Here is a 17,973-nt window from a genome sequence, read left to right as displayed (position 1 = left end):
GTGGATATTAGCCCTAAAGCCTGGAATATCTAAGAAAAAATTCACAGATCATATGAAGCTCGAGAAGGAAGACCAAAATGTGGATGCTTCATTCCTTCTTATAAGGGAGAACAAAATACTCATGGGAGGAAATACAGGGACAAAGAGTGGAGCAGACACTGAAGAAAAAGTCATCTAGAGACTGCCCCATCTGGGGATCCATCCCATATGCTGCCACCAAACCCAGTCACTAATGCTGACGCCAACAAGTGGTTGCTGACAGGAGCTGGATATGGGTGTCTTTTGAGAGGCTCTGCCAGAGCCCTACTGATACAAATGAGGATGCTTGCAGCTAACCATTGGACTGAACCCAGTGGAGGAGTTAGAGAAAAGACTGAAGGAGCTGAAGGGCTTTGCAACACCATAGGAAGAACAACAATATCAACCAACCAGACCCCACAAGAACTCCCAGGGACTAAACCACCAATATGGAGGGCCCCATGGCTCCAGTCACATATGTAGCAAAGGACGGCTTTGTCAGGCATCAATAGAAGGAAAAGCCCTTGGTCTTATGAAGGCTTCTTTCTCCAATGTAGGGGAATGCCAGGGTGTTGGTTGAGGTAGGAGTGGGTAGGTGGGAATGGGAGCATCTTCATAGAAGAAGGGGGAGGGAGAGGTGGTATGGGAGGGAGAAAGGTGATAACATTTGAAATGTAAATACATAAAATATCCAAGAGAAATAAAATAAAATAAATAAAAGCAGTCAGGGAAATGAGACTGAAGAAAAGAATGACATGGCAGGCAGCTGGCTGGTTATGGGGAACATGGAGACCGCTCCCAGAACTCACACTTTCAGCTATGAAGTAACATGCTCCAGATTTATCCTAAAACCTTAGGGAATTAAAAACAAAAGAAAGTAGAAAACTTTCCACCAAGAAAGTAGAAAAATCCAAAATATTCATGGTGAGAATACACAAAGTACTGCTTTTGGACTGTGGACCATAGATATCAATGCCTGACCAGAAGGGCTCAAACATTAAACAAAGCAAGAGCCCTGTGCTGCCCCCCCCCCCCCCCCCCCCCGGCTGTCAAGGGAGTTTCCAGAGTGAGAGGAACCCGGCAGAGGCAGACGGCCAGAGTGAGCGAGCTCTGCAGAGGGGCGGAGCCTCTCTGGGTCTTCCTGTGAGCACACTACCTAGGCCAAGGTGCCTAACAGCAGACTCAGGAGCATGCCTAGACTCAGGGAGGACTCCAAACAGACTCTGTTGTGAGCAGTCATGACAGAAGCATCGCTTGGTGCAGGGGCTGTCTAGTCATTGTTCAGTGGGAGACTGACTGGGATAATGGGGTTCTAAGAAAAGTCTGCCCTAGACCGATGGCCATGCTGGCGCACATGGTCAAGCTTGAAATTGCCTTAAAATGCTCTAAAACTCTTTCTGTGTAATGTACACAGGTTCCTGAACAAAGCTTAGAACACTGACAGTCCTAAAAGCCATGTGAGGTAACCCCAACCAAACAGATGCACGCGAGAAGCTGAAACCCGGTTCTAGCTTTTAAAGAGAGAGAAAAAGATAGCATCTGCAATGAGAAGGACCGTGGTAAGACTGACAGAACATCAAAACATGACACAGCCAAACAAACAAACAACCCCCTCGAAACCCCAACCCAATAGTTATTAAAATCAAAGGCAAAGCAATGAAAAATATTAGAAACACACAGAGGTGAAAAAGAACTAAGAAATAAATGCACTATGGGGAGATGGCAAGTGTCTAACACACATCAAGTAACCAGAGGCAGAGGGAGAGGAAGTTTGGGGCAAAATTATTGCAAGAAGTAATTACGGAAAGTTTTCTAATGACAAGGACTACAAACAAACACGAGATACAAGAGCCACACACACATGGACATACTGCATAATTCAAAGGTCAGTCAATGTTAAGTGACAAGACAAGGAGAAACAGTTCACAGCAGCCAAATGACAAGAACAGAAGATGCAGACAAGAACAAAAGCATCTGGAGATGTTACCACATCTGAAATGCACCAGGAAGAAGACACATAGCTCTTTATCCCAAGACCCTGTTTCTAGCAGTTTGTGTCTTCATGGGCAGCAGGCAGCAAAGGAGACATTTTTGGACACTCAGAAGTCAAGCAGGAAGCACTGTAGCTGGCAACATGACAAAATGGTTAACAGGTGGGAGTGAGTGCAAGCCAAGAACACCAGGGACAGTATATATGGGGACAAAAACTAAGCCCCATCATTCATGTTCTTATTTCAAGGTAAATCACCTACAATATTGCCATGGTAACATGAGAAGTAAATGTAGCAAAAAGACCTTTATGAGGTCTTTTTTTTATGAGACCTTATTTTTCTAAAGGTAATAATATCAGTTTACACATTACTACTGTATAGAATCTCTATCTGGGGATGTGTATGTGCCTTAGTTTACTACACAGTGTAAATGACACAATGTCTTTATAGCTATTCTTCACCAGTCCACACTTCAGCACAGCCAAAGCACTGCTCCCAGAATTCTGCATTATTATTATTATTATTGTTATTATTATTATTACTATTTTTCTGAGATAGTATAAATAGAGAGTGAGCTGTCTTTGAACTTGAATTCTCCTGCCTTAGCTTCTTTTTTTCTTTACTGTATATATTTTATTTACATTTCAAATGTTATTCCCTTTCCTGGTTTCCCAGCCCCCTATCCCATCACCCTCCCCTTCTTCTATAAGGGTGTTCCCCCTGCCCAACCAACCCCCCTTTCCCACCTCCCCACTCCGACATTCCCCTGTGCTGGGAGGATCCAGCCTTGGCAGGACCAAGGGCTTCTCCTTCCATTGGTGCCCAACAAGATGCCATTCTCTGCTACATATGTAGCTGGAGTCATGGGTCTGTCCATGTGTACTCTCTGGGTAGTGGTTTAGTTCCTGGAAGCTCTGGTTGGTTGGCACTGTTGTTCTTCTGGAGTTGCAAGCCCCTTCAGTTCCTTCAATCCTTTCTCTAATTCCTCCAACAGGGACCCTGTTCTCAGTTCAATGGTTTGCTGCTAGCATTCGCCTCTGTATTTGTCATGCTCTGGCTAAGCCTCTTAGGAGACAGCTATATCAGACTCCTGTCAGCATGCATTTCTTGGCTTCATCAATATTATCTGGGTTTGGTGGCTGCATATATGGGCTGGATACCCAGGTGGGGCAGGCTGTGAATGGTCATTCCTTTAGTTTCTGCTCCAAACTTTGTCTCCATATCCCCTCCTATGAGTATTTTTGTTCCCCCTTTTAAGGAGGACTGAAGCATCCACTCGTTGGTCGTCCTTCTTGAGCTTCATAATCTTGGGTAATTCGAACTTTCAGGCTAATATCCACTTATCAGTGAGCACATACCATGTGTGGTTTTGGTTGTTTTTTTTTTTTTTTTTTTTTTTTGTGATTGGGTTACCTCACTCAGGACAATATTTTCTAGTTTCATCCATTTGCTTATGACAATGATGCCATTGTATTTGAGAGCTGAGTAGTACTCCATTGTGTAGACGTACCACATTTTCTGTATCCATTCCTCTGTTGAAGGGCATCTGGGTTCTTTCCAGCTTCTGGCTATTATAAATAAGGCTGCTATGAACATAGTGGAGCACGTGTCTTTGTTGTATGTTGGAGCATCATTTGGGTATATGCCCAAGAGAGGTATAGCTGGGTCCTCAGGTAGTGCAATGTCCAATTTTCTGAGGAACCTCAAGACTGATTTCCAGAGTGGTTGTACTAGTCTGCAATCCCACCAACAATGGAGGAGTGTTCCTCTTTCTCCACATCCTCGCCAGCATCTGAGTTTTTTTATCTTAACCATTCTGACTGGTGTGAGGTGGAATCTCAGGGTTGTTTTGATTTGCATTTCCCTGATGACTAAGGATGTTGGACATTTCTTAAGGTACTTTTCAGCCATTCGATATTCCTTAGCTGAGAATTCTTTGTTTAGCTCTGTACCCCAGTTTTTAATACTGGCTTAGCCTCTTAAATGCCAAGATTACAAGCCTGTGCCACTATGCCCAGTAAATCCTTTTTAAAAAAGGAATGCTGTGTTCTAAGTTTTTTTAGGATTTTTTTTTCTTTTTTTTCCGGAGCTGGGGACCGAACCCAGGGCCTTGCGCTTCCTAGGCAAGCGCTCTACCACTGAGCTAAATCCCCAACCCCGTGTTCTAAGTTTTTGTATGTGTGTATTGCATGTTGGAATATCCTTTGCACACTCACCATCCTCTCTCTCACATCTTTACTTCCCAGTGTTTTCATGTCATGCACGTGCACTCACGCATGCGCGCGCACCCGCGCGCGCACACACACACACACACACACACACACTTTCATACATCTATATAAAATCCAGGAACTACAAATTCAGTAACTTGTTTATGAGACTGTCTCAGCACAGTCATTCCCGTTGCAGCCAGCTTCCTTCAAAGGACATAGCTCATCCTTCTTTTTGCTGAAATGTCCCACTGTGCCTCTGTGCATCCCTCCTCTCATCCAGCATTGGTTTCATAGCTCCACCATTATGAGAGCGCTGTAGTAAACCTGGATGTGCAAGTATCTGTGATCGGTTGCCTTAAAGCCCAAAATGACCAGAAGTAGTACAGCTGGGTCACATGAAAGATATCTTTGGAGAAGTCCCCACACTGACTTCCTCGAGCAGGGTACAAACCCTCCCCAGCATTTGTTTTGATTCCTTCTCCTGTTTGTGTGCATGTGTCCTCACCCTTGTAGTCATGTGTGCAGGCCGGAGGCTAACATGAACCTGTTTGATCCACTCATTTCTCTCCTTTACATTGTTTACTTTTATATCGTTTTGAGTCAAGGCCTCTCACTGAATCTGTAGATCACTGGACAGTGAGCGCTTAAGTGTCTTCCTGTGTCCACACCCAGCTTCACTCTAGGATGTTCATGCTCAGCTACACTCTAGGATGGACTTCTGACCTCAGGTCTTTATTCCTACTTACACTAGAACACTTCACTTACAGACTGAGCCGTCTCCCCAAACCCGTTGTTGTTGTTGTTATTTCCCTTAATGACTGCCTTTTGCCTGGAGTGAGATGACAACATAGTTTAGTTTGGACTTCTCTAATGGCTAGTGAAGAGGGCCATTTTCTTCATGCTGATTGTATTTCAGTTTTGATGCAAAATAAAACAAAACCCCAAACATCACTGGAGAAAAAGACAGCCTCCCTCCCCCATCTCCATGCTGAGATTTTATTTATTTATTTATTTATTTATGTATTTATTTATGTATTTATTTATGTATTTATTTATGTATTTATTTATTTATTTATTTATTTATTTATTTATTTATTTATTTATTTATTACAGGTCTTGTGTGTGCTATGAAAACCACTAGGACTTCATAGGTACAACTGCCATGCTGGGTCTGGAAGATGCTCTTTCCTTGTTAAGTCACCCACTACCTTTGCAATCTTTCTGTTTCTGAGGTAACGATTCCTGAGTCTTAGGAGGCTGGAGTGTGGTACACGTCTCATTTAAGGTGGAACCTACTGCATTCTCTTATTCTCTACACCTTGACCAGTTGTGGGTCTTGTGATTAACAGCCAAGTACTGTAGAAACAATCTTCTCTGGTGAGGGTTGAGAGATGTAATAATCTATGGGTATAAAGATAAATCATTAGGAGTCATTTTTAGTACTGTGTCCATTTAGCAGAATAGTAGTAGTTGGTTCTCCCCTAGGGATTATGACCTGTCTTGCCACAGGTTCTTGGTTCAGATAATATTGCCAGGTATAGATCTCATGTTATGGAGAGGACCTGAAATCCAGCAGAGTTAGCTGGTCATTCCCATGACATTTGTGCCATTATGATACAGTGGGCATGTGTTGACAGGCTGTTTGGTATTAGACCTCTCAGAGTTCACATCTGGATAAGGCTGATGATCACCCCCCCACCGCCCCCCTCCCAGTAGTGCAGTCATTTGCATAGTATGTCCCAGTACTATGAAAGCTAGACAGTAGGGATGAATCTTCCAGGTCAATATCAACTTGATTTTTCCACGTCCTATGGCATGGCACCTTCAGCAATAGGATCTTACTACTAAGTTTCTGAAGGTAACCAAGAGCATTTGCAATGGCTGCACTATTTGTGCATTGTCTATTGAATCTCACTGGCCAAGAACTCCTAAATAGGTAGCACTGGGCTTTTCATTTGTTAGCCTGTGCTACACAGTAGGACATCACTCTTTTGTTATATGGTAGCTCCACTTAAGCTCACTATGTATATATTATATGGTTATATAACTTTATATAATGTGATATGGTTATATATTGTTGGAAGCTTCTTCAGTGGTATGTTTCCATATGACCTTTTAAGTGTTTCCATGTGATCTTTAGTGTTATCCCTCCCTGTGTTTCTTCTTTATCCTGTCTGTCCCTCCCCTCTTGTTCCAGTTAAACCCCTCCTGTTCCATTATTCCTCTTTAAAACTTTATAGCACTCATTTCTGTCTCCCTTCTGTTGAAAATCACCCCTCATGGGTCTGTGTTAACTCACTAACCTGTGATATCCAGATGAAACTTACCTGCTGGTTCAAAGCTGGCATCTCCTAAGGAGAGCATCCATGTGATATTTACCTTCCCAGGTCTGGGTTACCAGCTGCATAAATTTATCTGCAAACTTCCTCCTTTTATTTTCCTTACCAGCTGAATAATGTTCTCGTGTGTAAATGCACCGCATTTCTATTATCTGTTCATCAGCTGATGGACATCTAGGCTCTTCCCATTTCTTGGCTGTTGTAACTCCAGCAGCAATGAACATAGATGGCAGCTATTTCTATAGTAGGATATACAGTCCGTTGGGGTTAGTGTCAAGAAACAAATTTCATAAAACATGAAATCCATCTTCAAATATCCAACATCATTATCCACCAAGAAAACACCAATTAAAAACTTCTGTGAGATTTCAAATTACTCTAGTTACAATGGCTAAGGAAAAACAAAATAACCAAAACCCAAACCAAACGATGACAAATGCTGGCCCAGAAGTTGGGCAATGGGAGCATTTGCTCACCGCCAGTGGGAGTGCAACCCAGTGCAGCTGGAATGCAGATCAGTGAGGAGCTTCCTCAGGTTAGAAACCATTCTGCCACATGATAATAGGCTCGTTTTGTATCTTATGGAAAAACTATTTAATATTTCATTACCATAACTTATTTTGCATCTGAATAGTTTTCTTTTCTCCCTGAGAACTCTAGTGCTCCTTGTAAGCCAGTGTGTGTGCCTGGGAAATGTGCTCTCTTTCTCCACGGCCATTGTAGCAGAAGCAGTGAAAGCAAGCTTCCATAAAACAGAAAAATACATATATACTGACCACAGATTTTGCCAAAAGAAAGATACAAAATGCCACACAAAGAACCAGACACTTGACAAGGGCAACTCAAGGGCAACCCTGCTGCCCTTAGAAGACCTGGTGGGACCACCAACCTGGTGGAAGAGGTTGCTTTGGGATCTAGGGCACAATGGAGCCCAGCTCCTGTTGCAGCGCCAGAGACTCCGAGTGGGGAGGAACTTCAGCTCAGATCTGAACAGTTTAGAGAGGCTTGTAGAGTACGTCATACATTTGCTCTTATCAACTTTAATCTTTATTAAGGAAATAATAAATAGTTTGATTGTAACTTGATCTTCTTCACTGCAATATATTTCATAATGGACATCTAGTACAATGTCTTCAGCACTGTACACTTATAAATTTGATTAAGATCAATGTGTAGGAACTGTATTAAAACATGTAGGATTTGAGATAGGAGATTTTATGTGACTAAAAAGTAAATACAAGTTTTAGATACTTGAGTTGTTGCATTAAAATATATCCTTGTTAGTGACTGGATAGCTTGGGTGGCTTTCCAAGTGCCAGCATATTCTGAAAACATACTAGAGAACAACAAAATCAAGGGCAAGCACAGTAAGGCTTCTCAGTAAGAAAGTCATTTTAATGATTCTTAAAAATGCACATTTATCATTGTCAAATTCTGCTTGTGAAGACTTACATGGAAAACCACTTCAACCTTTCTAGATGTAAACTCATACTAAAGAACACAGTGAAAGAGAGAGGCTTTTCAGTAAGGGCTATTTCAGTAAAAGGATTACAAAACATTTGGTAACTCGAGATGCTGGTTTGGAACGTATGCTACTAGTTCAAATGTGCAAGCTCCAACTTAACAAATGTTTAAAATATTTGAGTTTTAGAACGGTGCCAAAATAAATCACATCTTTTCTAGAGATGACATATTTAGCTAAGCATGGGCAATATAAATCTTTCAACCATTTCATCTATTTGTTTAAAAGCCCCAGAAACCACATGCACTTCCAACCAAACATGCACAAAACGCTGCTCACTGGAGCCTGACAACCGACTTACAAATCAATTTTAAACAGGCAAATATGCTTCTGTGTGTATGTGTGGTTATGTATGCAATAACCGAACACAGAGGATAACTGTAAATGGGTTACCAGGAACACATTAATCTATGTGAGAACTCTGTGTACCACGCAAACTGCATGCAAGGTGACTGGACATGTGATGGTTACTGCATCATATAATGCCTTACGTCTAATCAGCATCTGATGGTGGGAACTTCAAGAAGTTATTATAATCTCTAGAAAGCTAGATGCAAATTAATTTCTATGCACCCCTTTTCTTATTGAACCCACAAATCTTTTAAACCTTTTTTGTGTGAAATAAGCAAATTCTATTAGTAAGTTGTCCAATAAGATTCTTCAGTTTATTTTGATAAGGAGATACACAAAATAGAAGCTTAAAATATTTATTTCAAAAAGCACTTTTACTAATTAGCTTAAAACACAATGGCTTATTTATCATAGTTATTTTATATCAATCATTAATTTTGTTTCAATGCTTATATATTGCTTGTAAGCCATCACTGTAACTGGTTTTTATAAAATTTGCATTGTAGGAAGCAGAGTGTGTTGGAAATATACTTTACGATTTTTGTAACACTGCAGCATTGGGTTTTGCAAGAGATCAAATTGAAAGCAGTTTAGAATACTCCTGCCTAGGTTTAAGGAAGGCTGAGGCAAAGTTCACGCTGTTATACAGTGCACAGAGGTGACAATAATGTCAAGAGATTTACGTGTGCCGTTTACATTGAACTACACAGAAAGAGACGTATATAATCTTTAGATTACTAGAGAAGTCATGCACACATATAAAGAGGAAATGAAAGAATAGTAGCAGAGATGACAGAACTTGAAAATGTTTAATATTTATGGTGTGTGTGTGTGCTTACTTGACTTTTATGTGTCTTGTGTGAATACAGGTGCCCATGGAGGTCAGAGGGTGTTGGGTCCCTCAGACCAGAGTTATAGAAAGCTATGAGGCACCTGACTTGGGTACTGTGAAACAACTTGGGTTTTCTACCAGAGCAATACACGAGTTGACCATAAAGACATCTGTGTAGCAGCAGACATTAAAATCTTCGCTATGCTCCAGTGGATATCCCTGCACCAATAGTTATACAGACATCACAAATTTTGATTGCTAGGTTATTAAATTTAAAATAAAGACCGAAAGTCAGGGCAGATAAGGATTTGGTGGAGGATCTTGGAAGAGCTAATGGGGAGCAGTTAGTGGAAAATATGATTAAAATACATTGTAGGAGATATTCAAAGAATCAATACAAGTGTCTGAAGAAAGAAAAAAAAATACTTGCTATACTATTCTTTTCCTTCCAGTAAGGCTTAGAGACCTACATGGGGGACAGTTACAAGACCTCAGTCCTCTGGGAAGTTCCAAAAGGCTCTGCATTTGTTTTCTCATCAGAATCACGATAATTAACAATGATCATAAAACAATAAAATCGATACTAAAATCTGCGTAATCATCATGCGGCTGCTGGTAGAGTCAAATACAGAGAGATGTGAAATGGTTTGCAGTTCAAGTGTTACAACCAACGCTGATCTTTTCTTTAAACGACTTGCTTATTTTTTTAAGAAGTGAACTCTCCTGCTGCTATAGGAACAGTCTTGGTGGTACCTACGGCAAACTCAAGGAAACACGGCAAATGGGACTCTGTAATGGATGCACTGCTGTTTAGTACGTGGCAAATGGATTTTCAGCGATTACGGTTATTCCTCCACATAAAAATAGCGATTACTTGAAGGAGTGTTGGTGGGCATTTTTAAGTGTAAGAACTCAAGACAAAAGTTGTCTGGGACATTTCGGAAGGCTTTGGGGAACCTATTCTTAAATGAGGTGGATGTTAGAAGTGTTTCGTGAGTTTCATTTTATAATCTCTTGCTCTGTACAACAGTACAGGAACCGTTGCTCAAAGCGACATTTGGAAGTTATAAAACATTTTCATTTGCGCTCAGTGTTCTAAGACTTCAGAGTAAATAACTTCAGGAAAGTGTCTGTTTCTAAAAAATAAACAAAATTCAACTTTTACCCGCAAGTGTGTTAGAAGCATTCAGGAATGGGTATTTTCTATACTTACCCTGGGTAAGTTGAAAGATGCCATGTCTTCACAAGGGGGTGGGCCAGGTGGCTGTTACAGCACGAGAACAAGCAACCCTAGCACCAACTTCCATGTTTAAGGAGTCACTGGTCTATCAGAGCCTGTGATGCTCTCTGTGACTTGGAAACAAGCGCAGTTGTTTACTTTTAATGCCCGCTGCCATTTCTCTTGCGACTCTCGTAATTTAAAATCACTGAGAGCATGAAACAAGAGTAGACTTCAAAGCTGAATGCAGCGGGATGAGTCTTCATTTTACAGATTTACAGGAAAATAGTGTATCAGTATTTTGATTCATATTTCATCTATGACAAATGACCTCAAAATATTCTTCAGAGTTGAAAGAGAAATAAAATGGCTATTTCTAATGGCATATAAAAAATGGTATAGTCTACCTTCTGAACATATTTAACCTGAAAACAGGAAATGATAAATACTTTAGCTCACTCTAATAGATGAGTTAGGAACTTAGAAAAGTTCCCGCATATAAAATTTCACTAACTCATTTTTTTTTCTTTTCTCCATTTCATTCTGTTCAAGGTTTGACCTTTCAGCTATCCAATCTGTAAAATTGACAATATTTTTCATAAGTATTCATAACATCATATAAGTGGCTATGTTTTCATTATTTTAAGTTATATCTTAAATAAATTCAAAAGTAGTAATTTGAACCAAATTGCAAGAATGCTTTTTTCTAAGTCCTCATATTTGGAATTTTTTGTATATTTTATATTAGATTCCCTTCTACCACAGCAAAAATAGTAATCTAAAACATAATAAGAATGCTAACAGGTTTGGTGTATTCTTGCCGTTTAGGATAGAGACATGCTCACTGGCTCATGCTAGCTTCCAAGCCCAAAGCGTCCCAGATTATGAGCAGAACCTTGGCTCTTTCTACAGCTTAAATGATGCTTAGATAGTTACCTAGACTCAACGTTAAAAAATACCAACAATATTTATGTGTAAGTGTACTTTAATAGCCCTTTTTATTGAAAACAGTGTATATTATTTATAGTGAAACAAAAATCATGTCTTGGTGACTGCCATTTATTGTACGATTAAAGTAAATTATACATTTAATTCAAGGCATCTATACCATATTCTTCAATATCAAGAACAATAGCTTCATACATACATTGAAGGTAGCCTACATTCTCTCATGTCTGAGCGTCTCCCATCAGCTAAGAAATATACTCTATACTGAAAACGCATTTATTTGAAGTTTTGACCTAACACAGTGGATTAAGGCTTGGACAATATTTACTTTGCTGCACTTTGATTCAGAAAGGGCCATATGCGGGGCTCCGATCCTGACGGACTTCACACGTCTTTTTATAGTACACTGGCTAAAAGATTTACATTGAAGGCACAAATATAAAACAGCTACAAAATAAGCTGCAGTGTTATAGCTGGTAAAAGCCTGTAGTTAATATATTTGGATAAATAACTGAAGTCAGCAGCAAAGTGGTTAAACATTTGTGATTTGATTTTATCTCAGCTTGGAATGTGGTTGGAGTGTCCCACTTCTAACAACTGTTTGCTAAGTTAAGGCTTTTAGTGTTTACACAGTGCTGAATGAGGCAGCCTGGTCACCAGATGTGATTGCTCCCCCAGACTGGGTGGCTTTCAGTCAGATCACGGTCCTCACAGTTCCTGTTCCAACCTTCTTCCTCAGGACATCCACCAACCTTTCTAACCTAAGTAGGGGCAGGGGAAGGGAAAAAAGAAAAGAAAGAGTACCGTTATTATTGGGAATATCTGGCTGCAAAGAACAGTAGGTGCTTGTGACCATCCACACTGGCAGTCATGCTAAGAAACAAAGCATTATTGTAAGTGAGACACACAGAGTGTTAAGAATTTGGGCTTCAAGAATAGCGCAGCACAAATTTTAATTCGGATTCCTGATTATGTTAGATGTTATGCAAAATATACAGATCACTCATTTGAATACATTTATCTTCTTGCATGAAAGTTGTGAGTGAATTTGCTATGTAAAGACAAGTTGCCATAGCAAACAAAGAGAAATTTCAGCTTCAAGCAGATTTGTGTAAGAAAAATCATTTTTAATATAGTCATATAGGCAATCTCAGATGTGGTCTTGCACATACCAAATCCCTTTCCTTTTCTCAGTCAGCTGCTTAAAATAAAGATGAAAAATTTAATGTTCTAGTAGCATAAAGCACACACATGATTTGACATTGATACAATCAGACTTTCAGTGCTATACTTTTTAAAAATTCCTCTTCAGAGTAGTACAAGCTAGGGGTTACCTATACACACACTTTGTGGTCATAGAAAAGTGATTTTTTTTTAGTTGATTAAACTGATAACCACCTAAAGTCTAGAGTGCATTCTGCAGTGCTCTTTGACGACTGTATGGAGAAAAGGCATGTTTATGTTGACCAGCTGGCTCTGCTTAACAACAGAGGTGGAGTCAGAACAGTTGTCATCTTTTTCTTTTCTTTACTAGAAGCACAAAAACTCAACCAAACCTCTCTCTTGAGGTCATGCATAGAAAAATCTTTATAAATGAACATCAACAGTCTTGTGGTCCCTCACAAAGATTAGCAAGCAACAGGCTTTTCTGCTCCAGTTTGCTGCATTTGGTCCTTCACAAATAAATGAAGCACAGAGCATGATTCTAGAAGCTATTTGAGAGCGCAGCAGGTATGAACAAGCCAACTGCATATAGGTTTGGAAATTAGAGCGTATTTATTGATGACAGCGCATAGCAAGGCTCTGCAATCAGTGATGAGGACCATGAAATAAACACTCAGAACCTTGGAGCCTTCCTTTAAGAAATGGGGCTATGGTCTCAAAGGGATTTTTTTTTTCTTTTACATTTCAAGACAGGGTGTCACTGTATAGACGTGGCTGGCCTGTAACTTGCTTTGTAGATCAGGCAGGCCTCAAACTCATGGAGCTATGCCTGCCCCTACCTCCCAAGTGCTGGGATTGAAGGCATGCACACGATGCCTGGTGTAAATCTTATTTAAGTTTATAATTATGCTCTTTGGTTATATAAATGTATATGGGTAATACAGAATCACTAAGAACAATCTCGGGCTACAAATACCTAAATTAGAAATTCGTGGAAAAACTTACTGCACTCACAGGTTAGCATTTTTTGTTGGGCATTGCTTAGTGAAGTAGATCTACCCAATAAACTGTCAAGATTATGGAAGACGGGGCTGCATAAATCTTTTAAGGTGAAGTTATATTAACTTCAATTGTGGGAGAGGGCATACAAATTCTAGTATGAATTTAAAAATATTAAAAGTTTATTGTTCAAATCTAGTTATAACTTACATTAATACCTTAAGATCAATTCCTTGTGCATGGTAGACCCCTGCTACCTGAGGCCCTGAACTAACTTATAACAAATGACTCCCATGAGAAATATTAGCAAATTGTTACTATTTTAATCCATTATTAACATAAAATATTATTTTTTGTTAATGAAATATGTCCCTGCCTCTTATCATTCATAATACTATTAAAATAATTTCTTAGAAAAAATAAAAGTTCTACTGTGCACTGTTATCACTCCTACTGTACTAATACTATAAAGCCAGACTCAGTGGGGACCAAATTGCTCACACACATCTATGCTGTACTTCTTCTTGGCTTCCTCTTTACAGACAAACTCATTCTACTCTTCTTTCCTCTTTATATGTTCAGACACTCTGCTAAGGTAAGGGGTTAGGAGGAAATACTTGAGTATCATGTTTTGGAATGTCTATCCTATTTCAACAGTTAGCACATCAACCACCTTCTCAGCTTATCCAGGTTGAATGGTTTGTGAAAATTTGATCTCAGAAATGAGAAAAATGTCAATTGCTTCGTTCTGTAAGAGAGCAGCGACTTCTGAAACACAGTGAAGCACCTATTTGTTTGTGTAAGGAGGAAGTCGCCTGCCAACTGGTCACCATGTCAACAGGAAGGTAGGCATACATGCTGAACACCTTACGGGATTCACCTGTAGGCTAGTTTTTACCATTCTGTTGTTAAAGACAAAACCAAACCAAACCATGCAGCTCTCTAAAATAAGACCCAACTGTTTCGGATTAATCAGTGATATATCCATGAGCATTTAATGGATGAGGAAAGGGCTATATCAGTGAGGACTATGAATTTTCAGGTTGGAATATGACGTAACTGAAGGACTGACAAGTAAGCTCTCCTATGGACTGTGAGGCATGTGGCGACAAGTCCAGGTCTTCGTTCCTTGTTTTTCGTTTAGAGATATTTCCATTAATGTTTGGTTACCAGAACTCTATGAATTTCAGATAACATGGCAATGGATCATCTGTCTTTGTAGGGTCATTACACCCCTCCCCTAATTCTAAGTCAAATTGGAAAAGAGTTTGCTGGCACATTTAACTTGTTTTAGCATGAATGCTTTGCAAAAAAATAAATTCATGCTAACTCACCTAAGAAAATAATAAATGGTTAAAATCTATTATTTTTAACGGAATTTCTATACAACTTAAAAGTTAAATTTACAACTATTTTGGTAGAAATCCTATTTTTCTTTTCTTTTTCTCCATTGGTTGATTCACTTTACAGTCTAGTTGTAGCCCCCTTCCCTCCTCTCCTCCCAGTCCCTCCCTTACACCTGGTACCCCCACTCCCCTTCTCTGAAGACCCCCATGGGTACCCACCCACCCTGGTTCATCAAGTCACAGCAGGACTAAGCACATCCTCTCCCACTGAGGCCAGACCAGCTATGAGAAATGGACCCAAAGGCCCACCACAGAGTCAGAGACAGCTGCTACTCCAATTGTTAGGGAACCCACATGAAGAATAACACATGTCAAATCATTCAACATGGATAAGCTGAGTAGGTGGTTGATGTGCTAATTGTTACACATGGGTATCTTCTGTTACATATGTGTAGTGGGCCTAGGTCCAGCCCATGCAAACCCTTTGGCTGGTGGTTCAGTCTCTGTGAGCCCCCAAGGGTCCAGGTTAGTTGACTCTAGGTTTTCTTTCTTTTTTAAATATTTAGATTTTTATTATTTTCAATTTCGTATATGTATATAATGCCCAATGTTCATACTCAACTCTCTACCTTCTTTTATCCCCTTTCTTTCTCTCTCCTTTTTTAATTGGATATATTTATTTATTTATATTTCAAATGCTATTCCCTTTTCCGGTTTCCTGTCTATAAGTCCCCTCCACCATAAGGGTGTTCCCCCTCATCTATCCCCCTTATTATCCCCCCTGACATTCCCCTGCACTGGGGGTCCAACCTTGGCAGGACCAAGGGCTTCCCCTTCCACTGGTGCCCCAAAAAGGCTATTCTCTGCTACATATGCGGTTGGAGCCCTGAGTCAGTCCATGTATAATCTTTGGGTAGTGGTTTAGTCCCTGGAAGCTCTGGTTGGTTGGCACTGTTGTTCTTATGGGGTTGCAAGCCCCTTCAGCTCTTTCAATCCTTCCTCTAATTCCCCCAAAGGGGGTCCCATTCTCAGTTCAGTGGTTTGCTGCTAATTCACCTCTGTATTTGACATGCTCTGGTTGTATCTCTCAGGAAAGAACTATATCCGGTCCCTTTCAGCATGCACTTTTTAGCTTCATCAATCTTATCTAGTTTTGGTGGCTGTATATATATGGGCCACATGTGGGGCAGGCTCTGAATGGCCGTTCCTTCAGTCTCTGCTCTAAACTTTGCCTCCATATTCCTCCTATGGATATTTTTGTTCCCCCTTTTAAGAAGGAGTGGATGCACCCGCATTTTGGTCATCCTTCTTCTTGAGCTTCCTGTGGTCTGTGGATTGCATCTTGAGTAATTTGAGATTTTGGGCTAATATCCACGTATCAATGAGTGCATACCATGTGTGTTTTTCTGTGATTGGGTTACCTCACTCAGGATATTTTCTAGTTCAATCCATTTGTCTATGAATGTCATGAAGTCATTGTTTTTGATAGCTGAGTAGTACTCCATTGTGTAGATGTACCACATTTTTTTGAATCCATTCCTCTGTTGAAGGGCATCTGGGTTCTTCCTATTATAAATAAGCTGCTATGAACATAGTGGAGCATGTGTCTTTGTTGTACATTGGAACATCTTTTGGGTATATGCCCAAGAGAGGTATAGCTGGGGCCTCAGGTAGTGCAATGTCCAATTTTCTGAGGAACCTCCAGACTGAATTCCAGAATGGTTGTACCAGTTTGCAATCTCACCAAAAATGGAGGAGTGTTCCTCTTTCTCCACATCCTCGCCAGCATCTGATGTCACCTGAGTTTTTTATCTTAGCCATTCTGACTAGTGTGAGGTGGAATCTCAGGGTTGTTTTGATTTGCATTTCCCTGATGACTAAGGATGTTGAACATTTCTCTAGGTTCTTCTCTGCCATTCGATATTCCTCAGCTGAGAATGTTTTGTTTAGCTCTGTACCCCATTTTAAACAGGGTTACTTGGCTCTCTGGAGTGTAACTTCTTTAGTTCTTTGTATATTTTGGATATTACCCCTCTATCAGATGTAGGATTAGTAAAGATCTTTTCCCAATCTGTTGGTTACTATTTTGTCCTAATGACGGTGTCCTTTGCCTTACAGAAGCTTTGCAATTTAATGAGGTCCCATTTGTCAATTCTTGATCTTAGAGATTAAGTCATTGGTGTTTGTTCAGGAAATTTTTCCCAGTGCCCATTTGTTCGAGACTCTTCCCCACATTTTTTCTAATAGTTTGAACGTATCTGGTTTGATGTGAAGGCCCTTGATCCACTTGGACTTAAGCTTTGTAAAGGGTGATAAGAATGGATTGATCTGCATTCTTCTACATGCTGACCTCCAGTTGAACCAGCACCATTTGCTGAAAATGCTCTTTTTCCATTGGGTGACTTTGGCTCCTCTGTCAAAAATCAAGTGACCATAGGTGTGTGGGTTCATTTCTGGGTCTTCAATTCTATTCTATTGGTCTATCTGTCTGTCTCTGTACCAATACCATGCAGTTTTTATCACTATTGCTCTGTAATACTGCTTGAGTTCAGGGATAGTGATTCCCCCTGAAGTCCTTTTATTGTTGAGGATAGTTTTAGCTATCCTTGGTTTTTTGTTATTCCAGATGAATTTGGAAATTGTTCTGTCTAACTCTGAAGAATTGGATTGATATTTTGATGGGGATTGCATTGAATCTGTAGATCGCTTTTGGTAAAATGGCCATTTTTACTATATTAATCCTGCCAATCCATGAGCATGGGAGATCTTTCCATCTTCTGAAATCTTCTTCAATTTCTTTCTTTGAGACTTGAAGTTCTTGTCATACAGATTTTTCCCTTGTTGGTTAAAATCACACCAAGATACTTTATATTATTTGTGACTATTGTGAAGGGTGTCATTTCCCTAATTTCGTCCTCGGCTTGTTTCTCTTTTGTGTAGATGAAGGCTACTGATTTGTTGGAGTTAATTTTATATCCAGCTACTTTGCTGAAGTTGTTTATCAGGCTTAGTAGTTCTCTGGTGGAACTTT

General features: G+C 40.0%; 1 protein-coding gene across 7 annotated transcripts in view; it reads right to left on the bottom strand.

Moving 5' to 3' along the window:
- Positions 1-7,935: 7,935 nt before the first annotated feature.
- Mipol1 (mirror-image polydactyly 1) overlaps positions 7,936-17,973 on the bottom strand; it is a 335,084-nt gene continuing 325,046 nt past the window's right edge. For 6 of the 7 annotated variants that reach the window (XM_008764677.3, XM_039113186.2, XM_039113190.2 and 3 more), the window contains one exon: positions 11,453-12,194. In XM_008764677.3, the coding sequence (XP_008762899.1) occupies positions 12,128-12,194 (67 nt within the window). In that variant the 3' untranslated portion in view covers positions 11,453-12,127. Of the gene's footprint in view, positions 12,195-17,973 lie in introns of all 7 variants that reach the window. The other variant, NM_001399384.2, reaches the window with a different exon arrangement.

This window comes from Rattus norvegicus, chromosome 6 (genome assembly GCF_036323735.1).
Source record: "Rattus norvegicus strain BN/NHsdMcwi chromosome 6, GRCr8, whole genome shotgun sequence".
In the NCBI taxonomy this organism is placed as follows: Eukaryota; Metazoa; Chordata; class Mammalia; order Rodentia; family Muridae; genus Rattus; species Rattus norvegicus.
The sequence above is the reverse complement of the archived record's forward strand: the minus strand, read 5'-3'. Positions and strand labels throughout refer to the sequence as shown.